This window comes from Acomys russatus, chromosome 19, assembly GCF_903995435.1.
Source record: "Acomys russatus chromosome 19, mAcoRus1.1, whole genome shotgun sequence".
NCBI classification, from domain to species: Eukaryota; Metazoa; Chordata; class Mammalia; order Rodentia; family Muridae; genus Acomys; species Acomys russatus.
In genome coordinates this window covers 13,642,905-13,656,387 of record NC_067155.1, presented here as the reverse complement: position 1 = coordinate 13,656,387, position 13,483 = coordinate 13,642,905, and the positions used below count along the sequence as shown (strand labels likewise).

The following is a 13,483-nucleotide window of genomic DNA, read 5'->3' as shown; positions in this document are numbered from 1 at the left end:
TTTCAAATAAAGTTACCATTAAAAAGCCAGGCATGGTGGCGCACACCCTTAATTTCAGCACTTAGGAGGCAGAGGCAGGCGGATCATTGTGAATTTGAGGCCAGCCTGGTCTACAAAGTGAGTTTAGGACAGCCAAGGCTACACAGAGAAACCCTGTCTCGAAAAAAACAAAACAAAACAAAACAAAAAACCCCCAAAACAACAACAACAAAAGGTATCATGGGAGTAGTAAGGGAAGGTGGTACTGCATCAACACTAAATTGCTCCACAAATTCCAGAAATATTATTTTGACTTCTGTTTTGATGGGAGATTGGATGGCACCAGGCACTCGGTGTTGGGGTTGAAATACCTTGAGAGATAAGGAAACTTCCAGAGTGCTCAGGCAAAGGCCGCCCCATGTGTTGCACAATTCTAGATGTCTTGTCCCCTATGCGGGCTGGGCTCAGGGTCCCAGGCCTCTGAGGCCTGAGATTTGAAGGGGTGAATGACTTCATTGTGACATCATAATGAGGCGCAGCCTCCACCCAGAGGAAGGTGCTTTCTGAAGGCATTGGGCCCAAGACTTACGGATTTGGAGAAGGCCACACAGCACACAGCTCGGTCAAACACCCCCAGGCCCAAGACGTGTAGGGTGGAAAGGGAAACTGAGTCCCAGACCCGCACATGGGGTGGCAGAGGCTGCAGAAAAGAGAGGTACAGTTATGTTAGGGAGAGGGCGTCCCACCTTCCATTAGCCACTCTGTGCAATGCCCACTCCACAGATACCTTTCCTTCCTTTGTGGTGCCTGCCACCTGTCCCGTGGCGATGGTGACCATATCTGGGTGGACAGCCAGACTGAGGGGAGAGGGACAGAGGAAGAGAATTCAGCTGTGGGAAGAAAACTCAGAAGGACCAGGGATCAGGGACCAGGCACCAGGGACCAAGGACCAAAGACCAGGGACCAGGGACCCTTTCATAGCAGGTTAGAGTCAAAATGCACAGCTGTTCACCCAATAAACATGGATTTTAAAAATATTTATTCATGCCAGGTGTGGTGGCGCAGGCCTTCAATCCCAGCACTCAGGAGGCAGAGGCAGGCGGATCGCTGTGAGTTCGAGGCCAGCATGGTCTACAGAGTGAGTCTAGGACAGCCAAGGCTACACAAAGAAACCCTGTCTCAAAAAAACAAAAACCAACCAAACAAAAAACCCACTATCTTTATTCATGAAGCCCGGTGTGGTGGCACGTGTCTTTAATCCCAACACTTGGGAGGCAGAGGCAGGGAGACCTCTGAGTCCAAGGACAACCTGATCTACAGAGTGAGTTCCAAGACAGCCAGAGCTCCACAGAGAAACCTTGTCTCAAAAAAAAAAAAGGGTTTTTTCTTTCATTTGCTTATTGAAACAATGTCTCATGTAGCCCAGGCCTCCAACCGGCTGTGTAACTGAGAAGGACACTGAACTTCTGACCTTCTCCCTCCACCTCCTGAATGCTGGTATTACAGGCATGCAGCAGTACTCCTAGTTTACGGGGTGCTGGGGATCGAACCCAGGGCTTTGAGCACGTCAGGCAGGTACTCTACCAACCCAAACGCATGCCCATCCTTAGTCCTTTGATAGCAATGGCAGGTGGTGAGAGGGAAGTCTGGGTCTCTAATTCAAATACCTCGCTACCCCCATCCCCCCCCCCCAGGCATATTCAAATGGTATCCATGGAAACAGATCAAATCACAACACAGGAATGCCTGGGATGCTGGGTCGATTTCTTCAAAAGAGAAGTGCATATGGAGCCACACCCCTGTGCAATACTGATACTTGTCAGGAGTAGTAGTGCGCACCTGCAATCCCAGCACTCAGGAAGCTGAGGCAGGAGAAGCATTGAGTTCAAAGGCAACTTGGGCTACATAGTAAGTTGCAGGCCAGCCTGGGCCATGTAAAGAGGCCCTGCCACATAGGAAAAATAAGTTGGGGTGCTAGAGAGATGCTTAGTGGTGAAGAGCATCTGCTGTGCTTCCAGAGGACCTAGATTTGGTCCCCAACACTCAGGCTCATAACCTGCTATAACTACAGATGAAGGGACCAGGACGCCCTCTTCTGGCCTGTGGGGGTATTGCACACATGTGATCTACTTAACAAATGGTGCGCATGTGCGCATGAACTCTCTCTCTCTCTCTCTCTCTCTCTCTCTCTCTCTCTCTCTCTCTCTCTCTCTCTCTCTCTCTCTCTCTCTCTCTCTCTGTCTCTCTCTCAAAAAGCAAAATAGGAGCCGGACATGGTAGTGCATGCCTTTAATCCCAGCACTTGGAAGGCAAAGGCAGGCGGATCGCTGTGAGTTCGAGGCCAGCCTGGTCTATAAAGTGAGTCCAGGACAGCCAAGGCTACACAGAGAAACCCTGTTTCAAAAAAACAAAAGAAAAAAAGATACACTATATATCTACACACGCACAGAAATAATGTCTATTGTCCCACTACTTTCTGCCTGGGGTCCCGTCTTGTCGTAGGTGGAGCAGAGACAGGCACCACCCCGCGCTCCATGGTGGCAGTCATGTGGAAAGAGACCCAGGAGCCAAAGATTGGATCCCTGCCAGAGCCTGGGTTCTCCCAGCCCCCAAGCTGCCCTGACTCACCATTTGATGTCATCGTTGTGCCCCAGGTAGTGCCGCTGTCTCTGCTCTTCCACGCTGTACAGTACGGCCACAGACGCCACAAAGTATACCACCTCTCCAGTAGGCAGGAGGTAAAGGTTGGCCCTGCAGTCCCGGCCTCGATAGCCATAGCTGGAAACGCCCAGGGGTGGTTAAGGAACCTGTTTCATACCTCCTGGCTGAAAGGGACTCCTAAGGCCACTGGATGGTTTTCCTGTCTCTGCAGGGGGCTCGAACCATGGGTGTCCCCAAAGTCCATCCTTGTATGTGTGTTTGTGTATGTACATGTATGTACAAAACTTTAGAGGCCAGAGGTAAATGTTGGGGTGTACTCCCCCGATTGCTCCCCACCTTATTTTTCTTTCCATCTTCCTTTTGACGTGAGTGTCTCTCGCTGAAGACTGGCTGGCTGGGAGCCTGGGGGAATCTTCCTGTCTCTGCCCCACCCAGTGCTGGGACTGCAGCCACAGGCTTGCTTCATTTTTCTGTGGGTCCCGAGGATGGAACTTGGGTCCTCATGTTTGCGCGGTAAGCATTTTGCTAACTGAGCTATCGCCACAACCGTGTTTGTTTTCAGACACCATATTACAACGTAGCCCAGGCTTGCCTTCAACTAGTAGCAATCCTGATGCCTTGACCTCCTTCAGTGCTGCAAATGATGGGACAGAGTCACCACGCTTTGCTAGGTCCACACCTTGACCCTCCCTACAAACTGTGAAAATAACCTTAGATGGAGTACGGAGTTTTACCAGTGTAATTAGGCTCGCAGGATGAAGTCACCCTATACGATATGCATAGATCCTAAACCTGGTAACAAGTGTCTTTATAAAAGACAAGAGACTGGTTGTGGGGTGCACATCTGTAATTCCAGCACTTGGAAGGCTGAAGCAGGAAACAGACTTACCTAGAGATAGAATACCTTACTGGGGGCATGGCTCAGTGGTAGAGCCTCTGCCTAGAATCCCCCAGGGAGGGGCTGGGGGTGTGGCTCAGTGGTAGAGCCCCTACCTAGAATCCCCCAGTGAGGGGCTGGGGTGTGCCTCAGTGATAGAGCCCCTGCCTAGAATCCCCCAGTGAGGGGCTGGGGGCATGGCTCAGTGGTAGAGCCCCTGCCTAGAATCCCCCAGTGAGGGGCTGGGGGCGTGGCTCAGTGGTAGAGCCCTGCCTAGAATCCCCCAGTGAGGGGCTGGGGGCGTGGCTCAGTGGTAGAGCCCCTGCCTAGAATCCCCCAGTGAGGGGTTGGGGGCGTGGCTCAGTGGTAGAGCCCCTGCCTAGAATCTCCCAGTGAGGGGCTGGGGCGTGGCTCAGTGGTAGAGCCCCTGCCTAGAATCCCCCAGTGAGGGGCTGGGGTCGTGGCTCAGTGGTAGAGCCCCTGCCTAGAATCCCCCAGTGAGGGGCTGGGGGCGTGGCTCAGTGGTAGAGCCCCTGCCTAGAATCCCCCAGTGAGGGGCTGTGGGCGTGGCTCAGTGGTAGAGCCCCTGCCTAGAATCTCCCAGTGAGGGACTGGGGCGTGGCTCAGTGGTAGAGCCCCTGCCTAGAATCTCCCAGTGAGGGGCTGGGGCGTGGCTCAGTGGTATGCCTGTGCATGTATGCATCCATGCAACTATGGGTGCCTTCCTCAGTCACTCTCCACTTTACTCAGGCAGAATCTCTCACTGAGGCTGGAGTTCAATTCCAGCTAGTCTAGCTAGCCAGCTTGTTCCCCCCCATCCCCCCAAGTCCTGTCTCTGCTACCATGCCCAGCCAACATTTATGTGCGTGCAGAGGGTCTGAACTCCAGTCTGCATGCTTGCACAGCAGGCACTCTATCTAACAAACCATCTTCCCAGGCCCAACCCTACACCTTTACCCATCATTCCTCAGTCCTGGGATGCTACAATCAGGAAATCCTTTCCCCCCCCCCCCACCCCAGAGGAGACAACCAACTAACTGAGGCATGGGGAGAAAAGTGACTTTTCCATGGTCCAGATTAGCCAGAAGATGGGCTGGGTTTAAAACTGGCAGCTCCAGTTCCTTTCCCCCCACCCCCCCCCCCCGCAACACCTACGACTACTTTCTGTTTCTTTTTTACTGTTTCCCAGGCAGCTCAAACTCACTGGGGCCACAGTCATTGCACCCATCGCACCCATGGCACCCTTAAGTCTGGAAGGTTTTCCTTTTAATTCTTCTGTTGTTGGTTCCTGGGAGTTTTATTCCTTAGCTCAAATGCCTTCTCTTTTTTCTTTTTTTTTTTTAAAGATTTATTTATCATATATACACAGTGTTTTGCCTGCATGTACACCAGAAGAGGGCACCAGATCTAATTATAGATGGTTGTGAGCCACCATGTGGTTGATGGGAATTGAACTCAGGACCTTTGGAAGAGAGCAGCCAGTGCTCTTAACCTCTGAGTCATCCCTCCAGTCCCCTCAAATGCCTTCTTTTTGAGACACTCTGTCACTCCCCAATGCAATATCACCTCACCACTGAAAGTTTCTAATAAAGGGATTTTTGTTGCCGAGCATGGTGGCATACACCTTCAGATCCAGCACTTGGGAGGCAGAGGCAGGCGGGTCTGTGAGTTTGAGGCCAGCCTGGTCTACAGAGCGAGTTTCCCCCAACGTGCGCCCCCCAACTCCACATTCCTGAGCTGAGCTCGGTTAAGACCTTCCACAGGTAAACGGATCTTGGTGGCTTTACATCTATGTGAATGACATCCGGGAGAGCCAGCCATGGTGGGGGACAAACCCATATCCTGCAATCCCAGCCTTTGGAAGATGCAATATCATCCTTGACTAATAGGAAGTGCCACAGCTACTGTGTTTCCCTCTGGACAGCTGGTGCCATCCCCTACCTCCCCCACAGTGGCCTGAGAAACCCTAGCTGCGGCCCAGCCCCAAGAGTCCCTCTCCTCAGCAGGACTTAGCCTCTTCCAAGGGGGCAGAGAAAGCACACATAGGCAAAGGATACACCCAGTCTAGCTTTAGCCGGCTGGAGGGCAGCTCAGAGCGCGTGTCCAGGCTGTAGGTGGGCGCCAGCTCATCTGGGATTAGCATGGGCACAGGGCGGCCCCTCAGGAACATCTTCACGGACCCTTCCTCTGCCAAGACACCCTCGGAGGTCAGGTTCCATACTAGCCCCTAGGCTTGCTCATACTCCTCTCTTTTTATTATTATTATTATTATTATTATTATTATTATTATTATTATTATTATTATTATTAACATCATTTGAAACAGGGTCTCTACAGCCAGGTCATCCTAGAATTCGCTGTGTAGCCGAGGCTGGCCTGGAACTCAAGGGATCCTTCTGCCTCAGATTCTCAAGTGCTGGGATTACAAGTATGAGCCATAACATCCAGCTAATTATATAGAGACAGGATCTTTTTATGTAGCCCAGGCTAGCCTTCCTCCAATTCCAAATGCCTCAGCCTCCAAAATACTGGGTTGCTGACCTATTCCACACCTCCCTTCCACCGTCCTTTCTCCCCTCCCCTTCCTCTCTCTCTCCCCATCCCCTTTTTTCTTTCTTTCTTTCTTTTTTTTTTTTTCAGCTTTTTGAGACAGGGTTTCTCTGTGTATCCCTGCCTGTCCTGGACTTACTTTGTAGCCCAGGCTGGCCTCGAACTCACAGAGAGCCACCTGCCTCAGGCCTCCCAAGTGCTGGGATTAAAGGCTTGCGCCACCAACGCCTGGCTTCATTTTATTTTATTATTTTATTTTTTTTTTGAGGCAGGGTTTCTCTGTGTAGCCTTGGACTCACTTTGTAAACCAGGCTGGCCTCGAATTCGTATGTACCCCTGCAGGCCAGAAAAGGGCATTGGATCACTTTATAGATGGTTGTGAGCCACCAAGAGGTGGCTGGGAATTGAACTCAGGGACCTCAGGAAGCGCAGTCAGTGCGCTTAACCTCCGAGCCATCTCTCCAGCACCACCCCCTCACCCCCACCCCGTTCTTTCTTTCTTAACAGGTGGATAAAAATGAAGGCAGACAGGCCAAAGGCCCCCGTAGCCAGCACCCTAAATTTTCAGCGGGCTACCATTCGCGAAACCACGCCCACCCTCCACACTCACCCATGCTGAAGATAACTTCTTTGGTTTTCCTGTCAGGAAAAGATGCAAGGGGGGAAAAAAGAGAGAAAGAAAGAAGAAGGAAATAAGTGCTTTAGCAGGCAGATAAGATAGGCGAGAAAGCACTCCCCCTAGCCCCTGGGTCTGAGGGTCTCCATTGAATAATCAGGTGAGTAAGGGGCGGAGCGCTACCTCTCTGCAGGCCCTGTGCTTTGCTCGTTAGATCTTTAAGAGCCTAAGACACAGGCCCAGAGAGGCAGAGATCGCCAAAGGGTCACACAGCACGAAGTGGCAGGCCCGCGATCCTGGAAGACCCAAGTCCCTAGGGACCCTCCCTCCTAGGCAGCAAAGTGCTCCCCGGCGCGCCTTCCCTCCCTCCCTCCCAGCACCCCAAACTCCTAGCAGCTAGGAGAGCATTAAAAAGTTCAGAGGAAGGGGCGTGGCTCCACCTTCTCTGCCTGAGGAGAGAAGGGACAGGAGGAAAGAGGAGCGGGGCTGCGAGAGGGTCTCACCCAGTTCCAAAACTACTCATGGCGGCTGCCGGCGGAGCTTCGGGTCGGAGGTGGAGCCGGGACCGGCCCCGCCGCTTCCGGCCCCGGGAGGCGCGCCCGTGCCACCGCCCCTATCCCGCCCCGTGCGGCCGACCCCCCCCCTCGTCCGCCCCCCGCAGGCGTCAGGTGCTCCTGGGTCCCATAGCCCTGCTCTCGGAATCCAGACCCAAGACTCTTTGTACAGGGTGAGCGGTGGGTGATGGTTGACAACACAGACTCAGAGACACGCCTGCCACTGAAGCTCAGATCTCCCCAGTTCTGCCTTTTTCTAGAAGTGTGAACAAGTTGCTCAACTTCTGCCTCGGTTTCCTCGTTACAAAAACGGAATGGAATAGCTACACTCCCCAGGGTGATTGAGAGGTTGCTAGTGGCTAGTTCTGGCAATTGGATCCAGAACGTGTTTGTTATTATTACTTCAGGAGGCTTGAAACCTGCTGGGGTTTGACCTGAGACTTAGTCTCCTCTACAGGCCAATCTTGCTGTAGCGTGACTCCACTCTTACACCTTGACCCGGCCTCTAGCTTGACCACGCCCACCACTGGTCACACCCATCCCCTCTTTCTTCTTCTTCTTCTTCTTCTTCTTCTTCTTCTTCTTCTTCTTCTTCTTCTTCCTCCTCCTCTTCTTTTGTTGTTTTGCTTCGCTTTGCTTTGTTTTTCTTTTTTTCTTTTTTTGCTTTGTTTTTCAAAACAGGGTTTCTCTGTGTAGCCCTGGCTGTCCCGGAACTCTCTTTGTAGACCCGGCTGGCCTGGACTGGCTCTGTCTAGTCTGTGTCCCTCCTCTTAAGGCAGGAATATCATTAGTAGCCCAGGCTGGCCTCAAACTGTAGGTAACCAAGCATGACCTTGAACCTCTGATCCCCTGCCTCAACTTGCCAAGTCCTGGGATCAGAGTTGGGAGCCCTCAATGCAGATTTATTTATTTATTTTTAAATCTGAGACAGAGTTTCGCTGTAATCCGGGCTGGACTGGAACTCACAGTGTAATCACGTAAATTGTGGCAATCCTGCCTCAGCCTCTGCTGCAACTCACAGGCTTCCCTCTTAACGACTGAAGGCTGACCCCACCTTTTTTCTTGGATCCCCGTTAGGCATTCTGACTCCACAGGGTCCCACAGTTCTTCAAGCTAGCTCTGCAGGGTTGGACCACGCCCGGCTAAGCCACACCCAATCTTAAGCCACGCCCATCCACCCCTAGCGGCTTTCTCCCAAGGGAGGGTTCCTGAAATGACAGGCCCCTACCCTAGATTCTGATTCTACCGTGCTCTTACCTCTTACAACCCCAAATTCCAACCACACCCCTTCCTCTGTTTCTCACCTTCTCTACAGAAACTCTGAGTCTTGAGCCCTGACTCCACACCCTGGGAATCAAAGCGAACTTTCTTTTACCTTAATAGCCACACCCATAAGCCTGGCTCCTCCCTAGCTTCCTCTGCTTACCCATAGACCATCCAGGCCGCCTTAGGATCCAGTTCCGTTTCCCAGTGAGGGTCACGCTCCCAATTTTGGCCCCACCCCTCCTGGCCTTCCATTTTGACCAGGCTACCCCAGCGCTGCGCCCACACCTCGTGAAGAGGTTCACCCCACTCCGGGTAGTTATAACCTCGTGACCAGGGGCCTGACTTTAAATTCCCCCACGCACTCACTCACTCCCTTGCTCGGCTGGAGTTGGGGCCCGCACCCCTGAACTTACCCTTCCTTTTTGGCACTACAGTTACTGCTGGAAGATGTGGTGCGGCTACGGGGGTCCTCGCGACGGACAGAGGCCAGGCGCTCTGGTGACAAGTAGCGACGGCTGCTGCGAAAAGACCAGAGGGGTTGAGGGCAGAGCCTCGCAATGGTATAGCAGTGTTCTCCAGCAAGGTCTGGGAAGAAGGCGGGTTCCTGCTTTCCTTGTCTTACCTGCGCCCGGAGCTCGCCTCCTTCTTGGGGGAAGATGGGGAGGTGGCATAGCCGCCCACGCGTCTCGGGGGTCCGGAGCCATTGAGGGGAGTCCTGGTGGGTAGGCCTTTCAGGAGCTGACACACTGGGAGTGAAGAGGTTAGAGCACGGGAGATGATGAGAGTCAGGTCCTGCCTCCCCGGTCTCTCCTCATCACACCCTCCACCCCGACCAAGGTACCCGAGGCGGTGGTGCCCAGACGCGGGGGCGCCCGGCCCTTAGGGGTGCCCCTTGCGCGCAGCGCGGCGCCTTGTTCTTCGCACGCCCGCAGGCGACGCAGCGCGTCCGCCAGCGCCGCCTTTAGGACCGCCAGCTCGTCTTCTTGCAGCTGCAGCCGCTGCTCCAGCGCCGACACGCGGTCGTCCACCTCCATGCCGCTGGTGCCAGAAAGATTATCATCTAGGAAGCCAAGGAGATGCAGGCTGCAGGCGACCACCGGGGTTGGGGGTGGGATTGCGGGGCCGGGGAAAGGAGAACACTCCAAGAACCAGGATCGTTCCTCTGGCTTGTCCGTGGTCTGTCGGGGACCAGGCAAGCTTTCCTGTAACCTGGGGCTGGTGGGGATGCTTGGAGATAGGCCGAAAACGAGGGCTCCGGCAAAGAGGAAGGAAATCCCCACCTTCTCTCTCTGCCACAGTGCCCTGGCCATGCGACCTTGGGGGGGGGGGAAGTCCCTTTTTTTTCTCTCTCTCATGCAGATTCCGCCAATCCCAGGGCCTCACTTTGGTTTTGAGATTCTGTGACTAAGATGCTAAATATCTTTAAGTCGCATCAGCGTTTTAAAGATGACGTCAACCTACTCCCAGGGACAACGTTCTAGAATGCGCCCCCCAGCGTCCCCTGACGAACGTCAGTATTCTGTCACGGGGACCAACATTCTCTAGCTGTTGTATCCAAGACTTCTCAAGCCAAAAGGTGCTGTCAGTCTCGTCCCTTCCAGAGTCTCTCTCTGCAAGGGGTTCGCTTCTCCAAGAAGCCGTGAGGACAGACCTTCTGTGACCCCTAGTGGCCGACATGGGCATTGCAGGACAGATATGACACCCGATCTCTTTTCCCCAGCAGGGAGTTTCTGTCCTCTGGTTTGGCTGGCTCCACTTTCTGTTGCCTCTGTACCCCCTACCCAGATTTAGCTCTCCTCCTCCTCCCCCCCTCAATCCATTGCTTCAGTTTTAAATGCCTCCCTCTTCATCTTCCCTTCCCGTCCTTCCCCTGCAAGGGGGGGGGCAGTTCTAAGTGGCCCCCCTCCGCCTCCCTCCCGGACCACTCCTACCCAGACTCATTGCTGAGACAACCTAGAAGACCCTGGCTTCCAGGTCGGTTCAAGTAAAGATGGTAGCAGGAAGCAACCGGGCTCGGAGGTCGCACTTGCCATCCTGAGTCCTGTGTTCCGTCCCTAGGCCAGCCCCGCCTGCCCGCTGGACTCCGCACTGCAGCCTCCTGTCCCTCCCCATCCCTCTCCCTCTCCCTCCGTGGTCCAATCGTCTTCCTGGTCCTGGCACCCTGTTTTCTGCTCCCCCCCCCTTATCCCTCCCCCCCCCCGCCCTTCAGTGTTTTCCAGGTCCGGTTCTGGACCTGCAGAGGGAAGATGGGGTGGGGGGTGGGTTGGAGGTCAGAGGGAGAAGACTGCAGAGACTTGAGACCCCTATCAGGAAGTCCAAAAGTCCTGGGGGAATCCTTCTTTCAAAGAAGAAACTGAAGAAGAAGGTGGGAAGGAGTTTGGAGACAAGCCAAGGGCCACACAGACAGTAAGGGGGCGGGGGAACCACCAAACGACCTTATGTCGTAAATAATATTACAACTAGAAACACAAGAACTAGTTCCTGCACTTACCATGTGTTGCCCACATCATAATAGTTCAATAAATCCAAAATAAGATGGACCACTAAATGTGGTAGCTAATGCTTACACACACACACACACACACACACACACACACACACACACACACACTGCCACCCCACTCATGGCTGTAGTGTCCTCAGCAAAGACAAAAACCCAGAAGGGCCCAGCCACTTGCTCAGGACACAGCATTTATCTTTCAGGAGCAGAAATCACACTCGCCCCAGCCTGAGAGACCCTGTCATCCTTAACCTTTACAGGGTAGAGAGGCAGCGATGAACTGCACTTTCTAGATTCTTTTCTGACTCTAGGGGTCCCTAGCAAAGTGTATGTGTGCCCAAGGGAGTTGACCTCCAAACTCGGAGATGATCCTTTTGCAAGGCCCCCCTGACTGACTGACATAGGGGCACATTGACCCTGAACCGCCAGCTTCCATCTGTCGCCTTGCTTGATCTGATGGTCCCACCCCGTGACTCAAGCTCTTGGCTTCCTCCTGGCAGTTAGTTGCCCTGGCCCGGACGGAGACCAGCGCCCACTTTCCGCATCTCTTATCTTCCCCACTCCTCGGCCCCACCACCACCCTAAATGCCAAAATGGCCCTTCTGGTGGCCTACGTACGCATTTGTGCAGGGTGGGAGGGGCAGAGCTGAGGATGGGGGTCAGTCCTCCGCTCTTTTACTGGTCCCAATCCAGCATTTCCCCCTGCTGTGCCCAAACACAGAGGAGGGTCCCAGACGGTGGGCAGAAAGAGTTCAAGATTTAGCTGACTTCCTCCCGCGGGCCTGCCCTCCTCCCGTCACAGGCTCCTTCACGATCTTTCCTCTTCCCTCTGTCTAGCCACCTTCAGAGCAGGTGTATGTTGGGGTGGGGGAGCAGGACCATGGCTTCGGGGGTGGAGGACCTTGTTCTGGGATTAGAACCCTGTTGATAGGGAGGAAGGAGGAATCATCCTATAAGGACTTGGAAGAAAAGGGTCGGGCCAGGAGAGGGTAGGTCCATTCCTGGGTGGGGCTAGGGTCTCAACTGAGAAAGGGGCTCTCTCACCGTTGCAGTACTGCAGCAGCGAGGACGTGTCGTAGAGGCCGCAGAAGGCCGGCCCGCGCTCCGCCATTGCCCCGCCACAGCCGCCGCCGGCCCCCGCAGCCCCAGCTCGGGCCCGGTCCCCCCCCCAGGCCCTGCCTCCCGTTGCCATAGCAACGCCCTTCGTTCCAGCATCCCCGGCTCGGCCCACCCAGCATCAGGCGGCCAGCTCAGAGCCTGGCACTGGGGTCATCCCCTAGGATGCCCAGAAAGGAGATGGAGAGACTGCTCTGTCAGTACCCCCCACCCCCAACAGTCTTCAGGTCAGGATTGGCTGCGGTCCGGGTCCCTCTAGGTACAGTCTGGTCCCTCCCACAACCTGAGTGTATTCTCTCTACACCCCCTCCTCTCCCGTTAGGAACCAATGAGAGTCTGTCGCACAGGCTCCTTCGCCAATAGGGATCCGGACTGATTTGATGGGGCGGGGTCTTTTCCTGCCCCTCATCCTGAAGCGTCGCCCCTCTAGCTCTGGAAGGAGGATGGGGTGGAAGAAGACACTCCCTATTCCCCCGAAAGCTTCTCCTAAATCTTTTATCAGATTTCCCATAAGTCCCCTCACACGACCAGAGCCTGACATTGAAACCTCAAATATACCAGGTTATCCTACGACCTGAGCCTGTATCCTAGCCGGGTCCCCATTCCTTGTTTATTAGATCTAGACCCGCCCCCCAGGGCTCTTAGCTCCTCCCCGCCCCCCAATCTAGAAACAACTAAAGTTCTGTTCCCGCCCCCTAGAGCAAATAGCCACACCCCCCAACATCCAAGGACCAGCACCTTGGACAAGACTCTCCAGGACGGTTTGCTCCTCCCTCAGAATTTAGAGCCCTTCTCCCCGCTTCCACTTTTTACAGTTCAGCTATGGAAGCCCTTAACTCCGCCCCTACAGTCCGAGTCTCCCAGGAAGGCGTTATCCAGTCCGTATTTTGACAGAGACCCAGTTGTGAAACCCTGGACCAGCTGGCAGTGTCAGTCAGAGCAGGCTCGGAAACTGGGGAGCTAGGAGGAAAGGAGGGGGTACAAAACCTGACAATGGATTTAAAGAAGATGGGACCGCCTTTCCCGAGTCATGACCCAAGCCACGGGGTTCTTTTTGCTTTGTTTTGCTGTTTTGTGTTTTTGAATGAGGACATCACTCTATATAATTCAGCCTACCTCGGAACTCCGTATGTAGGTGCCAGGCAACCCCCACCCGTCACCATGCCTGGTTTTTTGTTGCTTTTATTGAGTCAGGGTCTCATGTGGCCAAGGCCAGGTATTTTGTTTTGTTTTGTTTTGTTTTGTTTTTTGAGACAGGGTCTCTTTGTCTAGCCTTGGCTGTCCTGGACTCACTTTGTAGACCAGGCTGGCCTCAAACTCACAGTGATCAGCCTGGCTCTGCCTCTGTTGTTGTTTTTAAGATA

At 53.9% G+C, this 13,483-nt stretch overlaps 1 protein-coding gene across 1 annotated transcript in view; it reads right to left on the bottom strand.

Moving 5' to 3' along the window:
- The window catches only part of Eml2 (EMAP like 2), a 33,270-nt gene extending 20,962 nt beyond the window's left edge, over positions 1–12,308 (bottom strand). The window contains 10 exon segments of the mRNA XM_051162506.1: positions 569–679; positions 767–836; positions 2,608–2,757; positions 5,575–5,704; positions 6,678–6,706; positions 8,917–9,021; positions 9,126–9,249; positions 9,345–9,563; positions 12,048–12,170; positions 12,173–12,308. Of these exon segments, the coding sequence (XP_051018463.1) occupies positions 569–679; positions 767–836; positions 2,608–2,757; positions 5,575–5,704; positions 6,678–6,706; positions 8,917–9,021; positions 9,126–9,249; positions 9,345–9,563; positions 12,048–12,170; positions 12,173–12,218 (1,107 nt within the window). The 5' untranslated portion in view covers positions 12,219–12,308.
- Positions 12,309–13,483: the final 1,175 nt, after the last annotated feature.